This window comes from Talpa occidentalis, unplaced genomic scaffold, assembly GCF_014898055.3.
Source record: "Talpa occidentalis isolate TD23 unplaced genomic scaffold, MPIMG_talOcc4v2.1 talOcc4.9, whole genome shotgun sequence".
Taxonomy (NCBI): domain Eukaryota; kingdom Metazoa; phylum Chordata; class Mammalia; order Eulipotyphla; family Talpidae; genus Talpa; species Talpa occidentalis.
The window spans coordinates 84,290,701-84,306,864 of NW_023605305.1; the positions used below are offsets into that span (position 1 = coordinate 84,290,701).

Here is a 16,164-nt window from a genome sequence, read left to right on the forward strand (position 1 = left end):
CAAATGTTTAAATACACAAAGGTTAATAAACAACCATAAATTCAAGCTCGGTGTCAATGCTGGCTTTTCACTTTGGGAAAAATGCAAACTTCTCGAGCCAACCTGGAGAACAGCAATTATCCTGCCTAGGGCAATTTTAAAAGGTGAATTCCTCCTCCTTTTATTTTAACCCAGCATTCAAGGTTAGGAAATCAGTTGGGATAAAGGCTTATGAGAGCCCAGAGAAATGCATCTCTGGTTCTTCAGGCCCCAGAGAGCCGTTTGTGTTAGGTACAGAATGATTATGCTTAGTGTTTGGTCCATCTAAAAACCGGACAAAGATCAAAATCATAGAAGCTCAAAGGTCAATGAAATGAAGCCATGAAGCTCTGACTCAACCTCATTTGCAACTGTAGTAAATGCATTTTTATGCTCATGCTAGTTGAGGACTTTAATTTTACAAAAGATAAAAAAGAAAAAATAATAAATTTGGAGATTGACATCTGATAATAAAAGACAAGGGGAGGTCATTTATTGCCTAGTGCCAGCTGCATTCACAGGTTTAGGCCTGGGAATATATATATATATATATATATATATGGTAAAAAATAAAAATAAAAAAGGCAGAATTATATTCTGATTCTCAAGTTTTGTTATTGTTTTTCTAGTAGTACATGAACATTTGTGTGATAGAAACACATTGTGGTCACTTGAACCAAGAAGTTAGCTTGAGGATAAGACAGCAGCAAACTTTTCTGAGAAGTCCTATTATGGCAATTATACGTCTCAGATGAAGGCTGGATCTTAAAACTGTTTCCCTTAGTACCTGACCAAGTTAAGATTTTCAGTTCATGTGATGCACATCATGTCAAATCAACAGGTAAAACAAGCTTCCTGACACACTCACTGCTGAACATTCTATTTCAGACAATACTCATAAGACAAACCCAATTAATGTTACCTAAATGAAAGTATCCGATGTGGAAGGTCTTCAGAAAATTCTGGAGAAAACAGGGGGTTTTGTGTTGCTGTTGTTTCTTATTAGGAGACTTTGACTAAGTACAGGTGAAGAGCACTAATTTCCTACAGACTAGGTTTTACATGTTACAAAGTTTCCATGTTTTTCTTCTTTTAACGATTCATTTGCATGAGGCTTACCTCTCAAACACAGGGATCTTATTAAAACAAACAAACAAAAAAGCAAATCTGCCAAAGTCACAACAAGCAAACCCACTACCTTAGCAGTAGATTTGTTGACATCTATCCAGGTTTTTTAATATTGGCTGTGAGGGAAGGCACCACTTGCAAGTGACCTCCAGCAACATTGTATCTCAAAAGGACCACTTAAGGGCCTCCGCAGTGGAGCAGCAGTTAAGGGCTGGGTTGCAAAGCTGCCTGCAGCCTCTGCAGCACCTCAGCAGTGTATTTCATCAGTCTGCCTGTTCTGTTCCCCGCTGTGACTCTGGTGAATTCTCTCACCCTCCTGGCGTTTCTGACTGTACCCAGTGCTTGTATAAATAAATAAATAAATCTTAAAAAAAAAAAAAAGGACCACTTAACTACTCAGGATCCACAGAACAAGACAATGAAGAACTGGGTTCTTACTTTCTCCCTTTTGGTCTATTTCATCCAGCTCACCAACTCAAAATTGAAAAACAAAACAAATATTGAGCCATCCCCCTAACCTTTCCTACTGGAGGGAAATGACAAATCTGGCTGGACACTTAGGACTCTATGGGAAAGGAACCCTACAGCAGGATTTAAAGAAAGAAATGCTTTCGTAGACCATCTGTATTCATCCATGTCATTGCTCAAAGATGGTTCTGTTAGACACGGGTAAGAAAATAGTTTTGCGAAGCCAGTGGAGAAAGGATAGTAATCCTCACCAACTAACTAAATATGGGGTCACCACCTGTCACCTTCCTGTATTCAGTTCCAACATTTGTAAAGAATTTCCACACAGAAAATAAAATGGAAGCTTTTTTAGATTGAGAAAAAACTGGGTTGCCAAGTCAGACTACCCTATGTGACTTTTGTCATTATCATCTCTTCTGATTCTTACAAAGTAAACCTAATTAAGAACCTCCCTCATTAGTCTTCCAGAAAAATTAGCACAGCTTATGCTAATTACTCCTGCAAAATTTAATAAACTCGTTGAAATGGGAATAGTCTAATGAGGTTTTATTTATTGAACTAAGATAACTCCAAGGAAAAAGGTTAGGACACAAGGCTATCCAATGTGGTAATAAAACTACAATTTATTCAATTTCTAAACATGAATTTTATTGCAAACCTTTTAAATTCAAATACAAGTTACAGTGTGAATATGTTAAATCAATCTCCACCTTAATTCAATAACTCCAAGTCATTTTTGGCTTTTTACTTTAACAATAATTACCACACATAGCCCTTTACCTTGACAATAATGAAATTTGCTATTATTAGTTTCTGGTCGTCAGTTATTAAGCATAACACATTTAAGTTTTGCTGTGTCTACACAGTCCAAATATCTGAATCACTAGGCATAGCCTGGGTTTTATAATTTTTAATCAAGCTATTTGGCATCAGGCAGAAATATAACCTGGCAGTCTACTCCAAATGTACACTTCCTCCACTGACAGGAATTTTCCTCTCAACTTTTTTGAAGTCACTTGGTTAATTGTCCCCATTGTAAAAAAGTGTTTGTGTTTCCCCCCACTTTGCCCTCTATTATAAAAGAATGAAGCAGAAATCAATTACCTAAATCACAGTAGGCAATGGCTGGCATTGTTAATTCCACTTTTTTGGATCGACTATGCCAAGATGATGTCCCCAAACCATGGGTAGCAAGTGAGACAGCCAAAATTTAACACAGAAAAAGCTTACCCTGCACCACTGCCGTATGACCAGAAAGCCTCTTCTATCTATCCTATAAATAGTTTTCCTGAATAACCACTGCTGAAAGTCTTTTGACTGATAAAAATAGCAGTGTTCTTCCAAAATCTGAAGGACAAGCAAAGAGAGGTAAAAAGTATAGGTGTTAAAACTGTGCTAACCCCTAAGGCACACAGCCTGCACCCTCAGTTCTGTCACTGCGAATTGTGTGCATTTTGTAAGAAGTCACTATTGCTACTGAATGAGGACCCATAACCTATTTTTTACAAAATATGCAGGGATTCACATCCATAAATCTGAAGGCAAATCAAACCCTAAGCACGTAACACAGATATTATGCAATCGGTAATACAGAATCAAATTGGAAACTATGAAATTCAAACACGGTTGCCGTCATTTTTTTTCCTTTGCAGTAATTTTATGGAATTGAAAAATCTTTTCTATTTTGCCCTTCCTTGTGTAAGTTCTTTTCTTGCTGTTATTCTCTTCTCTCGCTGTTAAAAATGGAAGTTTCACATATCAGCATAGACAGGACTGCAGCTTTTAAAACCTTTGGCAGACTGAAGGACAAATAAATTCTGAAAACTCAGATGCAAATAAAAATAGCTAAATGGGGTTTTGCATATCAGCTGCTATCACTGCTTGAAAAGATAGTTCATGGGAGACAGTGGCTACGGCCAGCAAATAAACATACGTTGGGAATTGTACAGAAACACTGGGTTTCTGCCGTTTTTAAGTACCTCTCTCCCGGCAGCCCAGAGTGGCTCCACGCTGCTTTCTACTTTGTAAAACCCAAAAGAGAAGAAATGAAAAGGATAAATGTCATGAGTAATATCTCTAAAGCCACCAACAGTATAAAGTGCGTACTTATTTTGCCTAAATTGTTTGAACTACCCCAGCCAAGCAAAGGTTTTAAGTGCCCTACTGGGACAGATGCAAGGCGGCAACAATAGAAGCCACGCTAATGCAATCCAGGTAACACAATCCTGTTTCAAAAACACGGGCCGGGCTCATTACAGCGCTGCTGAGTCAAGTTTCTTATGCCATTGCAACCCACAGAACAGGTCAAAATCAAATGTTATTCAAACCACAGTCATATCAACCTCCTCTATCAGAGTCAAGGCTTAAAACCAAATGAAGAACTTAAAAGCTTAACCCATTCACAAGCAAAAAAGTGTTTTCTTTGCGGGTGGCAAGGTAAGATTCTGTCATCATCTGAACCAAATGGAAGGGGGTGGTGGAACAAAATGCTTTGAGTTTGAAAGTTTGGGGGAATAGTCAGGCTGGTCCTTCGTTTAGGGTGATTTCTATTTAATAGAAGAATAAGAAAAATCTTGCTTAAAAAAGCAAATGATATTTTGAGGAGGTATATTTAAATGAAAAAAACTACAACCAGGTTTCATAGATTTTTGACCTTATTTCATTTGATGGTTTTTCTTCTGTTGTAGAAAAGAAGCTGCTATAAACATGACACATAAAAAGTCATAACAGCAATTCTAGGGTAACCTCATTTTGAAAATTATGAAATATTTCATATTTACAAAAAGAGCAAATAAATGTGTTTACCTACTTCCCAGTAGATGTTAATATTAAAAAATGTTAATATTAAAAAAAAAGAAAAAGAGATGTTAATATTAAAAAAAAAAGAAAAAGAAAAAAAAAGAAATTACATGAATGGTACGTCTGCTCTCTCAGATATCAGGCTACTCTAACTCCAAAGGCGATACCACCTTGCTACAAGTACAGCCTTGCGTGTGTTCACGTGGAATCACGTACATTAAAGCTCGTTTATCAGGCAAAAGTATGTGTTTTGTGTAAGAAAGGGTGAGAGATAATTACTAAAATAGCTTATGGAAATGTAAGCTTGATAAAACTACTGGCAATCACAAGAGGGATAAACCCTGAAGTATCCCAGAAGTCAAAATCAACAATGTCTTTACATAACTTAGGATGAAGCAAACACTTTTTCAGTTAATAGAAAAATGATAAAGCAAGCACCCCAAAAGATAAGGCATTGAAGAGGCAGATAACTGGGTTGGGGTGTCAAAATCAGTATTAGCAGGCTCACAAGGGGACATTCCTTCTGTTGTCAAATTCCCGATGAGGGACCAGTCAGTCTTATTTGGAGGCTCCTTCCCAGCCAGCTCTTTGCCTAGCTGATAACTGACATCATCTATAAACCTTCCAGGCCATTTAACTCTCAACGAGTAATGCTACGTAACAAATGGTTTATCATACATGTTTCCATACAATGAATTTCAATAATTAAAGTGTAAAATGAATATTTGGAATGCGACTTTACATAATACGTGCACACACTGACTCGCAATTGCACCCAACAACTGAAACAGATTTATTGTTCTACAGTGATTTACTTGGTCATGTCAGATTAGTAATATGGATCTGTTTAAAAACACAATAATTAAGACAAGCAGGATAAATTAATCAACTTACAATACAGTTGGAGCTACCATCAAACCCGGGAAATAACAGCAGAAAATCTTGGTTCACAGATCTCTTTAAAACTGCTTTTATGCATAAATAAAACCTTAAAATGTAGATGGATTACGTCCAACAGGACTACTGTAGCTAAAAGTGATAATGATTCAAACATTTTTCAAATAAAAGTTAAATATTTATAAGCACCCAACCACATTTCATAAATCACACACTATTATTATTTTATTTCTGAAGCTTCCTGGCACAGCGTGAGGATTGAGCCACGGAAAGTCAGGAAAGAAAAAAAAAAAAATATTCCTTTAGGAACATGAATCAGACACAAAACCAGAGCAATCCAAGAAAACAGGGCTCCAAAGAACATTCCATACAGCTCTCCCAGGAGTCGCTCCAGCTCCGAGCAGCCTGCATCGTGACCCACAGGCAAATTCCAGCCACAAGCATGGCAAACTCACGCCCAGGAGCAACACTGGGCAGGTGTTTCATTATAATGAGGAATAAGAATCCAGTGAAAGTCGAGTGATCCCTACCTGTCAATTATCACTGGATCTGAGGGAGTCTCATTTCGGTTGCCACAGCTTTTCTTGTCACAACAGCGGCTATGGAGCAAAAGCGAAAGGATTTAGTACAACCATTACAACGTAAAATCATCATTTAGGCAGACAGAAGGTTCGAATTGCTGGATTGCAAATGCTAGAATTACCACAAAGCCATACCTGGCCATCAACGGATCCCTGGCATAGAAAATTCTATCTGGGTTACTTATGGGTTAATGGCCAGGCTTAACCTCTCCCTGCACAAAGGAGGGAGGGAGAGGGGTCTTCCTGAGCCATGCTGACAGAGAGGGGGTCTCCCCAACACTGCCCGAGGTGTGGGAAGAGTTCGCTGTGAAGTGCATTATTATTGCAGCTACCCAATGAGAATGTTCCGGGTTGTGGGTGGCTCAGTCTTCTTCCCTCAAGATCATACTAATTGTGTGGAATGCGTCAATAATGAGGTATGAGCGATTTCTCCCCCTCCAGTCATTTGGTATTCAATGGCTTCCTTTTCTTCTCTCTTCTCTTTTCTGGGAGACCATACCTTAGGTGCCTTTCCAAAATCCTCAAGCTGTAACTGTGTGTTTCTTCATGAGAATTAAAGTACAATTAATTATTAAAGATAATTAGGTCAAAGTGGCATGCTAAAAAAAAAAGTGGGGAACCCCACGTCCTCTGGCTTTTATGTTCTGTGCTGGCCACCACTTCAATTTTCTGGAAGGAGATGGACAGTTGATCCGGCACAGCAGAGTCTGACAGGGGATGCTCTTTATCAGGGCAGGTAATAAGCAATGCTGGCACCCACTATGCAGGACCCCAGCCTAGCTGTGACCTTATGGCTGTCACTGTTTTTTAAGCTGCGGTACTTCTAAAAGGTGAAAACTTCATGGTTTTGAAAATGACCTATGTCCATGAACAACTCTCCATTAGAGATGTGCTTGCAAGTGAAAACTGTGTCCACTGGTCAGTTCTCAGCCAGGGACACACTAGAAAAATACCTGATGGGTCAAGAAGATGGGGAAGTTTTAGGTTTATGTATTTGTATATGTACATAAATATATTTAATATGCAAAAATATATTTTACCCACATGCACACATGTGCACACACATGCTCAACTTAGTGAACCATAGAGCCTAAATCAGAGCTTCCAGAGAGACCCAAACACTGAACTTCATTTCCAGGACCCAGAAATATGCTTCTCCATGGGGAGACTTTCACCAGAGTTGGGAAGCCCCTTTCCTTATAACCATAGCTCTAAGACAATCAGCTTCCAAAGTTGCTGCTCATTCTGTTACTCTCAGGTAGAAAAGTCAGATCTCCTTGGTGAAAGGCCCAACTAAAAGCTGTTCCACCCACCTCGCAGAGAAACCGACTCCTCTAGACCTGAGTTATGCTATAGCAGGGCTCCGGGGACAGAAGGCCCGGAGTATCCCAATACCTGAGGCACAGATGAAGGAACAAAGAAATGAGAAGTACTGGGAAGGGGAATTCATGCTCTCCAAAAAATCATCATAAACTAAGCTCTGTCATTCCTCAACTCCCATCCCCCACATCTGTATTTTAAGGCCTCACCAAGGAGCACAGTGGTTAGAGCACGGTTCTGGAATCAACTCCAGCCAGGTACTCCGCCTCCTCGTCTTAAGTGTCCTTACATGTAAAATGGAGTAACTGCAGTCAAGGGCTCCCTGCTTTTCAGAAGTTCATTTTGTGCTATTTCACTGCTATGAAAGACCTACATCAGTACCTGTTTTCACAAATGGAAAAAAGATCAAAGAGGATTTTCACTTTTACAACACTAGTCCCAGAAAAGCAAAAACAATGCTCAGGGTTGGTTTTGAAGCAGCCACGCTAGGGGCACGCCAGGCAGGAAAGTGACTCCCACCTGCTCCTTCCCCAGGAACTACTTTATGCAGGCTGTGTATTCTCAAAGCGTTCCTGCTTTTACTAGATCTATGATTGTAGGCTCTATGTTATCTGGTATAATTTGGTAGGGCATTTTTTGAAACATTTGGAAAAACGTTTCCATATAAAACAACCTGAATGCCCACTGACGGACGGCTGGATAAAGAAAAGGTGGCAAAGACACAAGAGAAAACTACCCAGTTGTTTGAAAAAAAAAAAAAAAAGAAATCTTTCCACTTGCAACAACATGGATGGGACTAGAGGAACTTATCCTAAATAATTCAGAAAGAAAAATACAAATACTGTACAATTTCTCTCATATGTGGAATATAAAGGAACAAAACAAATGAACACACATACACACACACACAAAAAAAAAAACAACAACAGGAAACAAACCCTAGGTTCTGACAACAGGATAGTGGTTATCGGAGGAAAGATTAAAACAATGGGTAAAATGGGTACAGGGGATACTGTACGGTGGTGGATGAAAACTGCACTGGTGGGTGCCGAGTGGCACGGGCGCCCGAGGTCTGTAGCTGTACTCCTGAAACTTCCAGTGCCATAAACTAACATCACACACAAAAAAGTTTCCACTCTCATTCACTGGCGAGAACATAAACTGGGGCAGATGCTATGAAAAAAGGTATGGAGATTCCTTAAAAATCTAAAAATGTAAGTACCATATGACCCAGCAATACGTCTCTTAGACATCTATCCAAAAATATGAAAATGTTAAAAGGATTTATGTAGCGCTATGTTTGCAGCAGCATTATTCACACAATAGCCAAGATATGGAAACCACCTAAATACTCATTCATGGACAACTGGATACAGAGCTGTGGTGGTATAATGGACTATACCATTATGCTCAATGGTATATTACTCAGCTATTAAAAAAGATGAAATTGTGCCTTTTGTGACAACATGGATGGAACTTGAAGTGAACATGCTTAGTGAAATAAGTCAGAAAGTGAGTAATTACTGGATGGTTTCTCTATTAGGAATATAAATAACCAAAGCAAATCACAGTAAAAGCAGCCTTAAACTCAATGAAAACATAGTGGTCACCAGTGCAGAAGGGAAGGAGTCTGAAAGGACAGGGGAGGGGGCTTCCTCCTTATTTTAGGAAGAGGTGGGGTGGTGAGGTGAGGCTTAACAGCCTGTAGAAGTAAAGATGCACCCCCTGAAATGTGTGTAGTTTGGTAAATCAATAAAATGTTATTAAATTTAAATTTTTTGAATAAAAATAATTTTAAAGTTTCCCATATAAATGAATGGTAACTGCTTGTCCATTTTAGACCATTTTGACTTACTAATGGCCTCACAGGAATGCTCTGGGATAGTGGGAGAAACTTGCACCCAGCCCTAAGAGCAGGGCACAGTTAATGCAGTAAGGGTAGGAAGCCCACTCCATAGCTGGTCCTACTAAGTGCGCCACGAAAGGCAGCCTGGTCCTCACTCCCTGCTCCTTCCTCCTCCAAGTCTGAGCAAAGCTGACCTGTGCTGGAGAGACAACTGCTCTCCAGAAGAATCCCTCATGACAGAACCCACATCCCCTTCACCCAGGAAGAAAACTAATGGGTGGGAATGCCTTGTTCTCCTTGCTCTTTTCCTTTCTTTTTCTAAACAGCAAGTGGGCAATGCATTCCCCTTGGGAGTCACACCCTTACTTCAGTCCTGCCCAGACCACATGCCCCTGGGATTCTTCCAATTTGCCTGAGGATCAACATGGCCTAGAATCTCCTTCTCCAGCCTATCCTATTCCTCCCTCCACATGGGCACCACCCCCCACCATTCGGTTGCCTAAACACTTCACTCCCTTCACCAGCCATCTTTTCAAAATGTCAATGGGACTGAGACTTTTCACTGCCCAAGACATTCCACGGGTTTCCCACAGCCCTGGATGCCAGACCATCCGGGCCACTCCAGCTTGCCAAACTCAAGCCTCATTGGCCAGTTTCAATCTTTCTCAAGTACTGCGCTCAGGATGACCCCAGGCCAGTGCCCAGGGCCTGCCTGGGCTGCCGCTCCTCCCACTCTATCTCAGCGAGCCAGTCTCAACTTCCCCTTCAGACCTCAGCCTCCACCAGATTTCCTTAGAGAGTGTGGCTTGACCCTGGTTTTTCCTTTCAGGGCTTCAACACAATGCAATTTATATTGCTACACATAATTTTTAATTTTATATAAAAAGTTTATTGCTAATTCATAAAGATATAATGCATAAATTATACTTATATAAATGTATGTTTGTATAAATTACATGTTTATTTAAATTTATGTGAATTATAAATATCCAAATTTTATTTATAAAATTTAATTCTAATGTAAATATTCATTTACAAAAGTGCTGTGTAAATACTTGTGTGTTTTTCGGACTATCTCTTCCCAAGTCCCACCCTGCTAACCCAGATACTTCATAAGGAAAGAAACTATAGCCTAAGGCATGGGAGAGAATAAAGAAGCTCAAATATTGAATGAATGAGTGACTGACTGACTCACCTCAGGCATGAATGTAATATATTGGGGACGGGGGATACAATCCAAGCAAATAGGAAGGTAACAGCTAAAGGCTGCCAGGCTGACCCTCTAGGTGGGCACTGCTAATGAGGGAAGGCTTGCTCCCAACCCACCTTCTATCCCAAACAGGTGCCACACTAAGCCTGAGATTTAGCCTTTGACTTAAGCACTGCCCTCATCCCCCTTGAATAAAAATGTCCTAGGGGACCAGCCAGATGAGCTACAGCAAAGCACAAATGAGAACCACCTCTCTCTGCCTTGGCCTAAAGGACCCAGAGCCGCAGACAGACATGAAGAATGGACATGTGGGACAGACCTCTCCTGTCTCGCCGCTGTTCCCCTCAGCATGTATCTCAGTAGATCCGCCTGTTCTTCTCTCCACTCTGTCTCTGGTGAATCCTCTTAATGCCCCTCCCCACCTCTGGCCTGGACCCCAGTTCTTGTATACATAAATAAATAAATCTTTTAAAAATTAAAAAAAAGAATGGGCATGTGAAAAGAAGAATGGACATGTGAAAAGAAGGGCAGAGCAGGCGTAGAATGGGGACTGATAGAAAAAAGAGAAAGCAGAGGGAAGGGGCTGGAGGTCACTGAGCATGTATGAAGGAAATTTTTTGCCAAATACGCAAAGCCACCCAGCAGGTTTCCTGAGTCATGTGACCAAGCCACACAGTCAGCATTACCTAAACAGGCTACTTGGACCCTGTGCTGTAGCTACAAGACAGTGTCTCCAATATGAGCCCACTGAAAATATATTTATACACATAAATACACATACATATACACATATCTACAGTGTGTATACAAACATGGAATTCTCACAGCATTGGAAAGAATGAAGGTAAGTTTTCACGTACAATACTAGGAAGAAGTCTACATTACATCGTGAATTGAGAAAACCAAGATGCAGGATATTTATGGGATGATCCTATTTCTGGAAGAAAAATAAAATCATGAAGGAGGCGGCCAGGGGAAGAGGGAAAATGCCCCAAGCTGGTTTACTCATCCAAATCTCTATATAAAGGCCTCCCTAACTACCCCAGCACTCTCTAGCCCCAAACCCTGTTCACTCTTCTTCCTAACACGCCCCACATCATCTTCTATATGTTTTCTTTACTTTCTGTCTCTCTCATTAGAACTGGATCAAGAAGATGTGGTACATATACACCATGGAATATTACTCAGCATTCAAAGAAGATAAACACATGCAATTTGCAGCAACATGGATGGCGCTGGAAGGGATCATGCTCAGTGAAATAAGCCAGAAAGAAAAAGAAAAATACCGGATGGTCTCACTCATAGCAGGAATCTAGAAAACCTAAATAAGGGACCAGGGAAAAGAATAACTATAAGAAAGAAAAAAATCAAAATCAACAAACAACTATGAACCACAGACACACTTGGGGGGGGGGGCAGGCGGAGAAAGGAGGGATTGGGGTCAAAATCAGGGGGGTTGCAATTGTATGGGGAATATAAAAATTAAAAAAATTAAAAAAAAAAATACAAGGCCCCTGAGGACAGGGTCTCAGATGGTTTTGCTCAGCCCTATATCCCTAGCAACTGGAACAGACCCAGCACACAGTAGGCCCTCAGAAAATATTTTCTGAATGAACAGACAAAAACTTCAAAGAAGCAACTCTCAGGAGTGGAATAAGAAGTGGGGAACGAGCCCCAACAACCAGTGCTAGAGAAGATGTGGAGAAATCGGAACCTTTTACTCTGTTGGCAGGAATGTAAACTGGTGCAGCCATTTTGAAAAGCAAACTGGATTTATCTTAAAACACTAAAAATGGAAATATCATATGCCCCAGCAATCCCACTCCTGGACCTCTATCCAAAGAATGTGAAAACAGCAACTCAAAAAACCTACAGGCTCCACAGTGTTTATAGCAGCATGATTTACAACAGCAAGGACTTGAAAACAACCTAAGTGCCTACTGATAGAGGACTGCATGAAGATGTGGTCTGTCCACAAACAGAATATTAATGTGCTACAAGGAAAGACAGAAATGTTACCATTTACAGAAAAATGGAAAGAGTATGAAAAAATCATGTGCAGTAAAGCAAGTCAACGACAATATTGGACATCTTCATGTACATGAGTAAAATAAGGGATCCTGGCAGATAAATGGACAAAGCAAAATAATCACAAACTAGTGGACTTCCATAAATAAAGTGAGATTTCTGTGGGGATGAGGGGCAGGAGAAAGGGCATGGGGGGAAACAAAGAAGTGGGGGAGTTTGTGGGGGTGTTTTCCCTATCTCTGGATCTTTTGTTCTATGTTGCACTATCACTTTCATGTTAAAACATTAAAAAGTCACCCCAGTGGGGGTAGGAAGGTCTCCCTTCATACTGAGCTGATCTCTATCCCCTATACCCTCCTAGTTGTCAGCATAGAAATTAGCTGAGCCAGGACCTGTTCCTCTGCCCCACGACCGACCCACACGAGTCCTCCTTTCTGGTTGCTGAAGGGCCCTGGTTCCTGCAACTGAACTCAGAAAGAACAAGAAAGGCTTCCCCAAGGAGAGGCTCAAGGGGAATAAGTTCCCTTATGTTTAAGGCAGGAGAGCATGGCACAAACCATTCAGCACAAGGACCAACGGATGCAAAAGCTCTAAAAAGGAAACCTTTCCCTGCTGATGCAAGATCACAGCGATAACTGCACCCTCTTTTCTGTGTGGCCTGGGACCGTGATCCATTCTAAATGGGGCTTTTTATGCTCCTGCTATGTACTGGCCCTCCAGACCTGGCATTGCTCCCTAAAGCAGGCACCTGGGGGGAATGGGGAGTTGGAGTTTCCTAATTCCTCACTTCCCTTCTCAACCTGCAACCCCAGCAACAGCCTTAACACACAGGTCAGGAATAGGTGACTCCCCACCCCCACCCTGGTGTCCTCTGTTCACGGTGGACTCTACACAGGGGCCCTTTCTGCAGCAGGCTGTGCTCCTGCCGGTCAGCTGCGCACACCAGGACAAAGCCCACGGACTCCCTCCACAGCCTTGCACAGGCGGCAGCTCTCTGGTGAGCTGGCACAAGCTCCACAAATCAGGCAAAGAAATATCTAGATGCTTCCCAGCCCTGGGACTTTCAGGTCCTCATGTTGAGACAGGGTATGTCATCCTACATGTAGAGTCCCCCTAACAAGAGAAAAACATCATCTTGACCGTTAAGTTTTTTGTTTTTGTTTTTGTGGGATCCACTCGGTGGCCGGGGAACGAACCAGCGCTGCAGAGGCTGTGGGCAGCCTCGCAGCCCAGCACTCAACCGCTGCGCCACCAGGGGAGGCCCTTGACCTCTAAGTTTTATAATAAAAAACAAAAAAACTCACCTAAGTAGCCAAATTGGCTACAGAATGAGATAAAGATGTCCCCCCGGGCTTTTTGAAAGTTCCCGACAGGCCTCTTCACTTTGACAAAAGCTGATAGATGTATCCCCCGTTTCTCAGGACCTAAGGAAATCTGAAGAGGATTTTGCAACCAAAGGCAAAGAGCAAAGCAGGCGTTCGGTGTGGGCTTTATGGTGTTTTCTAGAAGCAGCCCCACCTGGAGCAGGAGCTCGGCCCCGCCCAACTGCTGCCCAGAACTGCTCTCCACAGGTGTGCATCCTCCCTGCCTGCCTGCTTTCACCAGATCAATGCGTGATCTCAGGTGTGAAGTGTTACTTGGCACGATTTAGCAGGTTATTTTGGAGGGTCTGGAAAGGCTCAAAATGTTTCCAAAATGAATGCTAATTGCTTCTTCGCTTTACATCACCTCAACTTGTGAAGGTTTCATAGGAACATGCTACTCTCGGGTAGCAGGAGAAACCTGTGTGTGAATTGTCTAAACAATCTGATTAATAGTGACAAGGACGACTGGTTTTTAGAGCAATTATGACATGAGCTGACTTTTCTTCCACTTGAAGTAAGCTCACTTCCTAAGCCAGGTGCTCCTCCTCTGCCTCATCAGGACTTGTCCTCCTCTGGTTCCTTCTCTGGGTTGTGTTTTACACCCTTAAAGCCTCCCTGGTGAATCAATCCTCTCAGTATGCAATGTCAAGTTTTCCCATTCTCTTTAAAAAAGGAAGAGAAAAGACTTGCTCCTTCTTTTCTCTTGAGTTAGTGTCTTCACTGCCCACGTTCACTTCTCCTCACCAGGGCTATCTTCACTGCTGGCCACCTGAACCCCATAAAAACTGGGTTCCAGGCCCCTACTCGAATCTCATCTCTCAGTCTTCATCTGTGACTGGCATCTCACTCAGTCTTGGCCCCCAGGTGAGATCATGCATGACTCCCTCTCTCTCTGGAACACCCTCCTTTGACTGCTACACCTGGTGTGCTCAAGGGCCCTGTCCTAATTCTCCAGTTAAATATGATTGTTCCCCAAGAATGTACCCCTGGCCTCTTCTCCCATCCCTGTCAACCCTAGGTGAACCTATATTTAACTCTCACCATTGGGAAACAACCTCTGAAGTCGGAGCTCTTTTACCTCCAGACCACAGGTCCACCCACCTTTTGTGGAGATCCACAGAAAAATCCAGCCTGGAGCACCCACAAATGGGCCCAAACACATCTAAACTCACCCTCTGAAGTCCCTCTGCTACTCCCTCTCCTCCCCAACCCTCTCTGAGCAGACTCAGGCCTGGTTTACCCGTCATCACAGCCTTTGGTCCAGTGCTGGGGGCTGTCTGCTAGGCTCTCGCCTCTAGACTAACCTGTAAGCTCTCCTCCTACAGAACCCTGTCCTTTTGGACTCCACCTTCCACAGTGCTTTGCACTTAGTAGCTGCTTAAAAAAAAACTGAATTAAAACACCTTCAGCATCACAGCTGGAAGGAACAATGCCCACTTATGTTAAGAGTGGATGTGTCATCTGTTTTCAATGTTGTCATCTCTCCCTCTAAGCAGCTGTGGGTCAGTTTCTCCATCCACTGCAGAGGATGACTGCTACTGCAATCATGAATATTAATACTAATACTATTAATAATGATAAGAGACCAGGGACCATGATAAGCATCAATAGGATCCTTACATTAAACCTTAACATCTACTCTACTCGATAAGGAACTGCTTCTCCGCATTTTACAGGTAGGACCACTGAAACAAAAGGAAATTCTCTGCCTTCAGGAACACTTAGTCCAGCCCAGGAAGACAGGCTCTGGACACATGTTACAACGTGCTGAGTGAAGGGTATAGCACAGTTGCGAACGCACAATACAGGGTAGAACAGGAAGGCAAAACAGGGACTTAACTCAGGCCAAGGGCCAGAAACGCTTTACTGGAAAAATCATGCATAAGTGGGGATCTGAAGGAGAAAATCAGAATAAGTCAGCAAAAGAGGAAGGAAGAACGGGCCACAGGAAGGGACCAGGCTCCCCTGAGAACTCATGGTCCCATGAGACCAGGCACCAATTTTGGAAAAATTGCTAAAACAGAGAACCATTCCCTGCAACTGGCCCACACTCAGGAGGGACAAAATCCATTTCTGCCTGCCTGGGAACTGGACTCACCGACCAACCACTGTTCCCACTTTCCATTCTCATCTAGACTTGGGAGCTTGAGATGTGCTTATAATCAAAATCCCATAAGGAATTCAGATTTAAAAATCCCTCCCCTGAAGGCCATATAATTTTAAGAATTTCTCCACCAGATATTAGCGCTATGATCAGAAGGATATACTCCAATTTACCAAAAATGCAAAAACTCCCCCAAAGTCCACAGAAAAGAGTCCATGCTACCAAGTCAAAGAGGTTTTGTCTCAAAGAGGTTTTGTCTCAATGCCTACTCCATGGCTGCAGGTCCCTTAGCCAATTCCTGCAAGGGGGCTACCCCCCTCTCAGCAGAACAAAATTTGCAACCTGAGGCATAACTCCCTGGTGTTTATCTTTTTTTTTTTTTTCCTTTTTCCTTTGCCTCC

At 42.1% G+C, this 16,164-nt stretch overlaps 1 protein-coding gene across 8 annotated transcripts in view; it reads right to left on the bottom strand.

The window, feature by feature from the left end:
- EBF1 (EBF transcription factor 1) overlaps positions 1-16,164 on the bottom strand; it is a 388,135-nt gene that overhangs the window by 353,482 nt on the left and 18,489 nt on the right. For all 8 annotated transcript variants that reach the window (XM_054691687.1, XM_054691686.1, XM_037499686.2 and 5 more), the window contains exon 6: positions 5,841-5,909. In XM_054691687.1, coding sequence (XP_054547662.1) covers positions 5,841-5,909 — 69 coding nt within the window. The remainder of the gene's footprint in view (positions 1-5,840; positions 5,910-16,164) is intronic.